This window comes from Nerophis ophidion, linkage group LG27 (assembly GCF_033978795.1).
Source record: "Nerophis ophidion isolate RoL-2023_Sa linkage group LG27, RoL_Noph_v1.0, whole genome shotgun sequence".
Lineage (NCBI taxonomy): Eukaryota > Metazoa > Chordata > Actinopteri > Syngnathiformes > Syngnathidae > Nerophis > Nerophis ophidion.
In genome coordinates this window covers 15,324,056-15,336,555 of record NC_084637.1, presented here as the reverse complement: position 1 = coordinate 15,336,555, position 12,500 = coordinate 15,324,056, and the positions used below count along the sequence as shown (strand labels likewise).

At 40.9% G+C, this 12,500-nt stretch overlaps 1 protein-coding gene across 1 annotated transcript; it reads left to right on the top strand.

Annotated features, from left to right (window-relative positions):
* Positions 1 to 8,612: 8,612 nt before the first annotated feature.
* LOC133544039 (sodium/myo-inositol cotransporter-like) lies at positions 8,613 to 11,988 on the top strand. Its single transcript, XM_061889059.1, has 4 exons — positions 8,613 to 9,246; positions 9,323 to 9,518; positions 10,541 to 10,668; positions 10,739 to 11,988. The coding sequence occupies exons 1-4, from the start codon at positions 8,613 to 8,615 to the stop codon at positions 11,818 to 11,820; spliced, it is 2,040 nt and encodes a 679-aa protein (XP_061745043.1). The 3' UTR covers positions 11,821 to 11,988.
* Positions 11,989 to 12,500: the final 512 nt, after the last annotated feature.

The following is a 12,500-nucleotide window of genomic DNA, read 5'->3' as shown; positions in this document are numbered from 1 at the left end:
ATGGAAGCTGCTTTTATACCCAATCATGGCACTCACCTGTTCCCAATTAGCCTGCACACCTGTGGGATGTTCCATATAAGTGTTTGGTGGGCATTCCTCAACTTTAGCAGTATTTATTGCCACCTTTCCCAACTTCTTTGTCACGTGTTGCTGGCATCAAATTCTAAAGTTAATGATTGTTTGCAACAAAAAAAAAGTTTATCAGTTTGAACATCAAAAATGTTTTCTTTGTAGCATATTCAACTGAATATGGGTTGAAAATGATTTGCAAATCATTGTATTTTGTTTATATTTACATCTAACACAATTTCCCAACTCATATGGAAATGGGGTTTGTATGTATATATATATATATATATATATATATATATATATCTATATATATATATATATATATATATATGTATATATATATATATATATATATATATATATATTTATATATATATATATACATATATATATATATATATATATATATATATATATATATATATATATATATATATATATATATGGGATGTCCTCTAGTCTGCCCATAAAACCCAATTAATAATCATTCAAAAAACACTTGAACCCATATTAGTTGTATTATTTTAAAAGTGCTAACTTTTAATAGCGCCGCCGTGATCACATGGATGTTGTGCCTTTTTTTCCCTCCCCCATTGATTGTCACACACACACTAAGTGTGGTGAAATGTGTCCTCTGCATTTGACCCATCCCCTTGTTCACCCCCTGGGAGGTGAGAGGAGCAGTGAGCAGCAGCGTGGGCCGCGCTCAGGAATCATTTGGTGATTTAACCCCCAATTCCAACCCTTGATGCTGAGTGCCAAACAGGGAGGTCCCATTTTTTTGTAGTCTTTGGTATGACTCGGCTGGGGTTTGAACTCACAGCCTGACATGTTTGACTGATGAGCCGTTTTATTGCTCGTCAAACTTGATTGTAAACCATAAATAATGCATGTCACCTGGATTGTGAAAGTACGCGAACATACTCTGACAAATTAGTACACTTTGACAGGAAATTCAGGTTTGATTGATTGATTGATTCATTGAAACTTTTATTAGTAGATTGCACAGTTCAGTACATATTCCGTACATTTGACTACTAAATGGTAACACATGACTAAGTTTTTCAACTTGTTTAAGTCGGGGTCCACTTTAATCAATTCATGGTAAGGTTCGGAAATGGTGAGAACGGCACTAAAATACGCCTGGTTCCCACCCCCTTTTCTTCGGGAGGATTCTGAGTCAGTCTTCATCTAAATAGGAATATACTGTATGAACTTCCTAGCAGTCGGCATCCTAATGACAGCAGACCTTTTACAGTAAATTATGTTTTATTATGTCTGTTGGCTCTCATAAAGTCTGCAGTGAGTATTAATCAGTGATGTTAAAAAAAAAATAAAGCAAATGCTATGGTGCGTTTTTTTAAATTAACGCGTTACATATGCTTAAAATGATCTTATTTCATTGTTACGACCCGGTCAGTGGTTCTTAAATGGGGGTACGCATACCCCGGGGGGTACTTGAAGGTATGCCAAGGGATACGTGAGAATTTTAAAAAATATTCTAAAAATAGCAACAAGTCAAAAATTATTTATAAATATATTTATTGAATAATACTTCAACAAATATGAATGTAAGTTCATAAACTGTGAAAAGAAATGCAACAATGCAATATTCAGTGTTGACAGCGAGATTTTTTGTGGACAATTTCCATAAATATTGTTTATGTTAAAAATATTATTTTTTTGTGAAGAATTGTGTAGAATTAAGTTCATGAATCCAGATAAATCTCTATTACAATCCCCAAAGAGGGCACTTTAAGTTGATGATTACTTCTATGTGTAGAAATCTTTATTTATAATTGAATCACTTGTTTATTTTTCAACAAGTTTTTAGTTACTTTTATATCTTTTTTCCAAATAGTTCACGAAAGACCACTACAAATTAGCAATATTTTGCACTGTTATACAATTTAATAAATCAGAAACTGATGACATAGTGCTGTATTTTACTTCTTTATCTCTTTTTTTCAACCAAAAATGCTTTGCCCTGATTAGGGGGTACTTGAATTAAAAAAAATGTTCACGGGGTACATTACTGAAAAAAGGTTGCGAACCACTGACCAATAAGGGACCGAGGCACAACATAAAAGACAAAAAAACTGGCAACTAAAATAAGCAAATGTTTATTATTACACAATATTCAGTGTTTTATCGTTCATAGAAAAGTGTAAAATTCCATACAATTTTTTAAGGGGGTCTGTCATAACGGCTTCACGGTGGCAGAGGGGTTAGTGCGTCTGCCTCACAATATGAAGTTCCTGCAGTCCTGGGTTCAAATCCAGGCTCGGGGTCTTTTCTGTGTGGAGTTTGCATGTTCTGCCCATGAATGCGTGGGTTCCCTCCGGGTACTCCGGCTTCCTCCCACCTCCAAAGACATGCACCTGGGGATAGGTTGATTGGCAACACTAAATTGGCCCTAGTGTGTGAATGTGAGTGTGAATGTTGTCTGTCTATCTGTGTTGGCCCTGCGATGAGGTGGCAACTTGTGTAGGGTGTACCCCGCCTTCCGCCCAATTGTAGCTGAGATAGGCTCCAGCTCCCTCCGCGACCCCAAAAGGGAATAAGCGGTAGAAAATGGATGGATGGTTGGGTCTGTCATAACATTTTTAGCATTCAATCAGACATTTTTGTGAGGTTTTGTATTAGTGTTCCTAAAAATAGATATACTGGCCCCCAGACACCTTTTTTTTCTCTAAATTTGGCCCCCTGAGTCAAAATAATTGCCCCGGCCTGATCTAAAGGAGTGACTGTTCAGCAGCTACGTGAGTTGTTTTTGTTCCAAAAATTAAAAAAATGTCTACCTGAGAAAATTGTTGTCCAACTGAATGAACAAAAAAAAAACTGGCTATTAAAAATAAACAACACGGCCACAAACAAACACAAAAACCACAGTCACATTGGGTGAGCTGAACTTCAGGGTAAACTAAGGCCAAAATAACCAACAAAACAACTTACCACTTGTCAGAGTTATTTGTTGACGAACCCCAAGATGCAGAGATGGAGGCAGGCATGGAGTGAGCAAACATGATTTTAATATAAATACTAAGACAAAACCAAACAAAGGGTTCAAACCAAAAGCGCGCACGTGGGCGGATAAAAAACAAAAGGCCTTTAGCATAGAAGCTAACAAGAAACAAAAAGGAACTTTAGCACGGAAGCTAGAGGGTAACAAATAGAAAAACTGGAAATAGCTATGGCTAACAAAAACAGCTTAGCGCTACGACGACCAGGACAAGATGTAGCACGACAGGTAATAGCTGAAATGATGCCAGACACGACAGGTAGCAAAGACACAAGAGTGACATGAGGCAACAACAATACAAATGACAATACAATGATCCAACAACTGACACAAGACAAAAGGAGGTACAAATAGGAGCCGGCTGATTGGCAACAGGTGTGGCCAGATGCCAATCAGCCGCAGCTGAAGGGGAACACAGTACTCAGGGAACAAGACAGGAAGCTGACAAAATAAGAGCACTAGACAGGAACTAAGGACAGGAAATAAACACACTGAAGAGGAACACAGCACTCAGGGAACAAGACAGGAAGCTGACAAATTAAGAGCACTTGACAGGAACTAAAAGACAGGAAATACTAAACACAGGAAACAGACAAATGCAGAGAAAAAACTAAAACAGACAAACTGTCAGGGGCAAGCCTGACACCACTCAACCCAGTCCCTGTTCTGGGAAGAAAAATAACAAACAAAAATACATGCTTCTAAACTCACTAACTGACTGAAAAACAGGAGAAAAATGTGTAAAAGTAAATAGCAATAAGTATCAGTGACTTTGACTGACTCCTAACTCCTCCTTATTTAGCACCAATTTGCTTTGTTATGAAAGTCATTTATGTTATGCCATACTTGCCAACCCTCCCGGATTTTCCTGGAGAAAACCTCCCGGGTCAAATTTTCTCCGAAAATCTCCCAAAATTCAGGCGGAGCTGAAGGCCACGCCCCCTCCAGCTCCATGCGGACCATCACGTCCGCTTTCCCACAATATAAACAGTTATAACTGTAAAATGATCGAGGGCGTGTTCCTGGTTTCTTATTTGGGTTTATTGTTAGGCAGTTTTGTTAACGTCCTCCCAGCGCGCTAACAACACACAACAACAGCAGTCACGTTTTCGTCTATCATAAAGGATTTTGTCTGCCGTAAACAGCAATGTCGTGACACTCTTAAACATCTACTTACATGCATATGTGACAATAACATCTACGGCAGGGGTCACCGACCTTTTTGAAACCAAAAGCTACTTCTTGGGTACTGATTAATGCGAAGGGCTACCAGTTTGATACACACTTAAATAAATTGCCAGAAATAGCCAATTTGCTCAATTTACCTTTAACTCTGTTATTATTAATAATTAATGATATTTATCTTTTTGGAAACACTGATCATCTTAATGATTTCTCACAATAATTATATATTTTTGATGTCATGCTTTAAATAGGTTAAAATCCAATCTGCACTTTTCTAGCTGTAAATATACTCCTCCCCTCTTAACCACGCCCCCTGGCCCCCACCTCCCAAAATCGGAGGTCTCAAGGTTGGCAAGTATGTGTTATGCTGTAATTATTGTTAAAATATTATCTGACCAGATTACTCTTATTTTGAAGTAACACATTTGTTATAATCTGTTTTATGTGCAGGATGGACGAGAGTAGGAAAAAGAAATCGAGAGCGCAGGAGGCAAACAAGATGTGTTCGGATGTGTTGCCGTGTCGTGGCGCTTGAATTAAGTGCTTAAACCTGCCTTTGGTCACTATTACGCGTCGTAAAATTATATTTTGTGCACAGAACCTTAGTGGGGCTTAGGCACCTGGGCCCTCATGTACACAGCTTGCGTATGTAAAAAAAAAACCTGCCACATGACATTTTTAAACATCCAAAAAAAGAATACTTTACATAAACAAATAAGTTATACTGGGTAACAGTTTACTTTAAAAAGTGCTAACTTTTACTCCTCAGATTGTTTGATGTTCATAAAGATGTGACCTAAGGTGACCGAGAGACACTTTGAGTGGTACCATCGGTTGATAAGAGGAATTTGTGGAACTAATTAAAATGATACGATATGTAGTGAATTAAAATTATTAATATAGCGGAATGGAAAGGAACTTCATGGTCATTACGCTTAAAATGCCAGTAGAGTGGACAAACATGTTCCCTCTACATTGAAGCTATTATCATATGTATATGATTTATGACACCAAAAAATTTCCAAAGTTTGCAAATAAATAGGTATGATCAAAATGGTATCAATCTCACGGAGATTCCCGAGCTACTGTTAGAGGTAATGAAGAATCTAGTCAAGTGATCCGTGACGTTGCGATAGGAGCCACAGATCCCTTCCCCATCAACAACAATGCTAATCATGCACACTTAGTGAGAACCAACGATTACTTTGGGGAAAATTATGATCCAGAACCTTATATTTTGGAGCCCAAATACAGAAGATGAGCAGTAAGTTTTAGAAGCCCAGTGCTAAAAGGATGCAGCTTTATTGTAACACTATAGCATGAGTAGCATTGCTAGGTTAGACATAAAAACTAACCATAACAAACCATAATAAAACACTTACTGTATAATTTTCGCTCTTGCTGTTGTGCCGACAGATTGGATGCTCACATAATCCAGTCTAAATGTCTACTACCAGGTTGAGAGATGCATTAATTATTATCTAGCATTTACTTTTAACAAGATGAAGACGAAGAAGGAGCAGCCGCCGGCTCGGTGTGTCAACAATTAAATTGAATTGAATTGAAGTATTTATTTCAAACTTGCATAGTACAACAACACATACACAAGTCCGCTGATTTTCGCCCTTCAGCATTAATACGGACGTGCTATGAAGGCGCTGACTTTACCACCCTCTACAACATGCACACATTTCTTGCACAGCCCAGTCATGAGTCGTATGTGGCTTCCATGGACACACTTAGACGACTGCGACGCATACTTGTTCAACAGCCATACAGGTTACACTGAGAGTTGCGATATAAACAGGTTTTCCACTCTTAGTGAACCCACACCAAACAAGAATGACAAACACATTTCTGGAGAACATCCTCACTGTAAGACAACATAAACAAAACAGAACAAATACCCAGGATCCCATGCATCCTTAACTCTTCCGGGCTACATTATACACCCCCTGCTAGCAACAAATCCCCCCCACCCCCTCCGTGCGTCAGTTGAGGTGGGTGGGGTTGGCGGGGCGGGGTTTCGTGCTACCGGGGGTGCAAATAGTTAGGGATGCATGGGATTCTGGGTATTTGTTCTGTTGTGTTTATGTTGTGTTACAATGCGGATTTTTTCCCAAAATGTGTTTGTCATTCTTGTTTGGTGTGGGTTCACAGTGTGGCACATATTTGTAAGAGTGTTAAAGTTGTTTATATCACAACTCTCAGTGTAACCTGTATGGCCGTTGACCAAGAATGCCTTGCACTCACTGCCGTGTATCAACAGAAGCTGCATACTGCATGTGACCGGCTGGCACACTGATAGCCCTGTGTAAAAGCGGGCGCGATGACATGTGTTAAAGGACTGTTAAAGTTTTGCCATCAGAGCATGCCCTCATTATTATTGACTAGGTGAAAAATCGGAGAATGTTGACTGCGAGTGATTTCCGAGAGAGACACTAACCTACAGAAAACTCTCGCAGCTGAGCCACATTACAGTGATCAAAGAGCCGCGTGCGGCTCCGGAGCCGCGGGTTGCCGACCCCTGCCCTAGAGTATGTTAATTAATAATTATTATTTCACACCATGTACAGTATAACATGATATTTTGTTTGCTTACATTTTGTCATTTAAAGTTTGTTCACTTCCTGTTCAAAAAACCAAAATACAAAAATTAGCTAATATGAGTAAAAAACAAATAAATAAACGCACAGTATACAGAAACTTTACAGCTTGTTCAATGGTAAAGGAAAATATGAAATAAAGATCTTTAAAAAAAAAATACATTGGACTAAATCAAAAAACATTGAAGATATACAGGACAAGGGGTAGAAAATGGATGGATGGATGGATGATAAGAATACAAACTTTTGTAAATGAGAAATATAAACTAGAATAAGTTGTAGTAAGTGAAGCTATTAGACATTAATTAATAAGTAAACAGATAATGGAGTAAAGATTTTAAAGGAAAGACATTAATCACAAATAAATGGTGAATATAGATTATCCATCAATGAAGGCAATAACGGGCATAGAAAAGGAAGAAGTAAAAATGTTGAAAATAAAGTAAAACATCAATAAAAAGTAATATAATATTATAGAATTATTATTGGGGCGACTTGTCCAGAGTGTACTCCGCCTTCCGCCCGATTGTAGCTGAGATAGGCACCAGCGCCCCCCGCGAGCCCAAAGGGAATAAGCGGTAGAAAATGGATGGATGGATGGAATTATTATTGGTCAATTGTAAATGAATTAGTGAGAATAAGTACAGATATAAAATAAATAAATATTGGATCGTGAGCGGACGCTGTATCGATCCGTTGTGGTGAAGAAAGAGCTGAACCGGAAGGCAAAGCTCTTGATTTACCGGTCGATCTACGTTCCCATCCTCCCCTATGGTCATGACCTTTGGGTCATGACCGAAAGGACAAGATCACGGGTACAAGCGGCCGAAATGAGCTTGTAGAGATAGGGTGAGAAGCTCAGAAATCCGGAAGGAGCTCAAAGTAAAGCCTCTACTCCTCCACATCAAGAGGAGCCAGATGAGGTGGTTCGGGCATCTGGTCAGGATGCCGCCCGAACGCCTCATCTGGCTCCTATTGATGCCACCTGAACGCCTCCATAGGGAGGTGTTTCGGGCACGTCCGACCGGTAGGAGGCCATGGGGAAGACCCAGGACACGTTGGGAAGACTATCTTTCCCGGCTGGCCTGGGAACGCCTCGGGATCCCCCGGAAGAAGCTGGACTTCCCTGCTTAGGCTACTGCCCCGCGACCCGACCTCGGATAAGCGGAAGAAGATGGATGAATGGATGGATGGATGGATGGATGGATAAAGATTGGAGTAAAGATTTTGACTGAAAGGCACCATTTTTAAATAAACTCTGGACAGAGATTAAGCAATCATTTATCAGTAAAGATCAATGAATGAAATATATTTATTGATTTTATGAAATGTAAATTTTACATGTAGTGCTATCAGGTGGCTTGCCTTACACTGTTGTTTCTGTATGTTTCAGCTTTGACGACTACCAATTCGACCATCGATTTCAATCTTTTCATTCGCTAAGGTGGAAAACGTTTCAAGAGCAAAAGTCCATCCATCCATCCATCATCTTCCGCTTATCCGAGGTCGGGTCGCGGGGGCAGCAGCCTAAGCAGGGAAGCCCAGACTTCCCTATCTCCAGCCACTTCGTCTAGCTCTTCCCGGGGGATCCCGAGGCGTTCCCAGGCCAGCCGGGAGACATAGTCTTCCCAACGTGTCCTGGGTCTTCCCCGTGGCCTCCTACCAGCTGGACGTGCCCTAAACACATCCCTAGGGAGGCGTTCGGGTGGCAAAAGTAGCAATTCAAAATGTCAGGCAATATGGAAGTGGTGGACATCCTGGTTGTGGCTGGTTACTTCATTATCGTACTGGCGATTGGCTTCTTGGCCATGCGCAAGCCCAGTAGGAACACGTTAAAAGGTTACTTCCTGGCAGGCCGCTCCATGAACTGGGCAGCCGTCGGGGCCTCTCTATTTGTCAGCAATATCGGGAGTGAACATTTCATTGGACTCGCCGGATCAGGCGCTGCAAGTGGTCTCGGCGTGGCTGCGTGGGAATTAAACGCTCTGTTGCTGCTCCAGTTGTCAGGCTGGATCTTCGCACCCGTCTATATCTACTCAGGGGTCTTTACCATGCCGGAATACCTGTCGAAGCGCTTCGGTGGAAAGAGACTGAAAGTGTATTTTGCTGTGTTATCGCTCATACTTTACCCCCTTACAAAGATATCTGTGGACCTCTATGCTGGAGCCTTGTTCATCAGGGAGTCTTTGGGATGGAACCTGTATTTGTCAATCATTCTGCTCATCGCCTTGACGGCTTTGCTGACTATCACCGGAGGACTTGTCGCGGTCATCTACACAGACGTGCTTCAAGCTGCCCTCATGGTCATTGGCGCTGTCTGCCTCATGTGCATCAGCATTTACAAAGTGGGAGGAATTGGAGGTCAAAACTTAATCTTACCAGTTTGTGCCTTGGTGTTAAGTGATTGTTTACAATGATCTTCTGCTGTGGTTTCCAGGAATGATGACCAAGTATATGCAGGCTGCCCCGAACATCACTGCCATCTTGTTGTCTTCTCCCAACCTTACATACTCTGAATCCTGCCACCACTACTTCAACCCAGAGCCAGATGCTCTAAAGATCCTTCGAGGACCCAAGGATGCACATCTACCATGGCCTGGGTTCCTTCTGGGCCAGACTCCTGCTTCCATATGGTACTTGTATAGAGAAGCTGTGCTTTGGATCTTGACACCATGGGCTTATCTTATACAAAAGTATTGGCCCAAACGGGTCTGCTCATGATGGCATCAAGTATTTTGGTGAAATATGCAATTTTCACTCTGGTATCCCTTTCAACCAGTAGTATGGTACTTAAAGCTTGAAGATAGATAGATAGATAGATAGATAGATAGATGGATGGATAGATGGATAGATGGATAGATAGATAGATAGATAGATAGATAGATAGATAGATAGATAGATAGATAGTACTTTATTGATTCTTCAGGAGAGTTCCTTCAGGAAAATTAAAATTCCAGCAGCAGTGCACAGAGTTGAGATCAATTTAAATAAAAGTAAAAAGTAAATAATGGGGGTTTAAATGGAAACAAAATAGAGAAATATTACAATAAGAATAAAAAAATAAAAAGCAACAATGGGAATAAAAATATAACAGTAAAATAAGAATATAACAAGACAAAGTAGGCAGTAGTGACCATGTTATGAAAAACGTATCGCACTGTTATTATTTTGCATCCCCTGTCATCCGAGTACCCCCCGCCCTCTTCCCCAGAGAGGAGTTGTACAGTCTAACGGCGTGTGGGACAAAGGAGTTCTTGAGTCTATTAGTCCTACACTTGGGATGAAGCAGTCTAGCACTGAACAGGCTCCTCTGGCTACTGATAACGCTATGCAGAGGGTGACTAACATCATCCAGGATGCTCACTAGTTTGTCAACAGTCCTCTTCTCTGCCACCATCACCAGTGAGTCCAGTTTCATTCCGATTGTAGAACCGGCCCGCCTGATCAGTTTCTCAAGTCTGGAGCTGTCCTTCTTAAATGTACTGCTCCCCCAGCACACTACCGTGTAGAACAGAACACTGGCAACCACAGACTGGTAGTACATCGACAGGATGTACTATCAGTCTGTGGATCACTGTGGATCAAACAATGGATCACTGATTAAATTGAATGGTGCTTCTCCAAATGCTCTAAACGTGAATGTTCTAAATTCCAGGTACTGGTGCACAGATCAAGTGGTCATGCAGCGGATTCTTGCAGCAAAGAACATAGCCCATGCCAAAGGCTCAACCGTAATGGCTGGCTTCCTGAAAATCCTGCCCATGTTTGTCATTGTCATACCAGGTACAGTCCTTAGTTTGGACTGTGCACCTAAGCAACGCATCACTGATTTTGTGTTTTCTCCCGATTCCAGGGATGATCTCCAGAATCTACTTTACCGATGAATTGGTGTGCATCAGCCCGGAGCATTGCATGGAAGTGTGCGGCTCCACATCTGGCTGTACCAACGTGGCCTATCCGCGGCTCGTCATGGCCATGATGCCCGCCGGTCTTCGCGGCCTGATGATGGCCGTCATGATTGCAGCGCTCATGAGTGATTTGGATTCCATTTTCAACTCAGCAAGCACCATCTTCACTTTGGATATTTACAAGATGCTGCGGGAGAGTGCATCTTCCAGGGAACTGGTGATTGTTGGCAGACTGTTCGTAGTCTTTATGGTGATCGTGAGCATTGGCTGGGTGCCCGTCATTATCGAGATGCAGGGAGGCCAGATGTTCTACTATACCCAGGAAATAGCAAACTACTTGACTCCTCCCATTGCAGCCGTCTTCTTACTTGGGGTCTTATGGCACCGCTGTAATGAAAAGGGTGCTTTTTGGGGTGGGGTGGTTGGCTTTGTCCTTGGAGTGCTACGTCTGGCGTTGGCGTATGTATATAGAGAGCCTCACTGCAGCAAACCAGATGAGAGACCAGCATTCATCAAGGATGTCCATTTCATGTATGTGGCAGCCATCCTGTTTTGGACAACTGCTCTGGTGACTGCGGTTGTAAGTTTCTGCACGCCCTCACCCAGAACAGACCAAATTCGAACCACAACCTGGTGGGGCTTAAACCAGAGAAAGCTCGACCAGAAAGGAAAACCTGGAGAAGAAATTAATTTGAAGAAGGTTAATGGAGATGAAGAAGGTCCTCTGGTCCAAAATGGTGGCCTGGTCATAATTCCTGATCCTAAAATGCGGGAAAAGGCAGATTGCGAGTGGCAAGAGGAGGGCGGCTCTCGAGAAGCAGCAGGCAAGTGTAGCAACAAGCTTTTTCTATGGTTCCTGGGATTTCAGGAACCACCACCCAAAGTTCAGGCCATGACGGCGCAAGATCATGAAAAGCTGGTGAATGAGCTTCTAAATGAATCTCCTAAAACTAAAATAATCCTCAACGTGGGGATGATTACAATTTGCTGCATAGGGATCTTCCTTTTGATCTTTTTCTCCGTATAGGTAAATTTAGCAATGCTCAAATTCAGTCTCTTTTTAATGAATCTTGATTACTTTTAGAACAATCAAGTGGATCTTAATCTTGTGGATTCAAAATAACACCTGCTACCTCTTTTGAACCTATAGAGACTTTTTATAAAGCCTAAAGTTAAGATATGCAGGAATTGTAATTGTAATACACACTTTATAGTGAGTATAACTGCAGTGCCTTTTGGTTTTGTATACTTTGCAGGAAATATACTTACTACTTCTTTTTTTTTTTTTTTATTAATCAGTACCAACACAATATTACACAATAATACAATAAAAGTACAATTGCAATTCCAAAACCAAATCCGACCCAGCAACATACAGAACACCAATCAACAGAGCAATTGAGAGGACACCCTAATATGAAACAAAACAATCCAAAAGAAGTCAAACAAAAATCCATAGTATCAATTACAGTATCAATATTGACAATAATTGCAACATATCAGTGATTAGACAGCCCTCATTTACATTATCATCACAGCCATTTATAAAAAATAAAATAAAACCCTTTAAAAAATGAACAATAATGTCACAGTGGCTTACACTTGCATCACATCTCATAAGCTTGACAGCACCATTGTGTCCAATATTTTACACAAAGATAAAAGAAGTCATATTTTAGGTTCATTTAACAGTTAAAACCTCTTCTT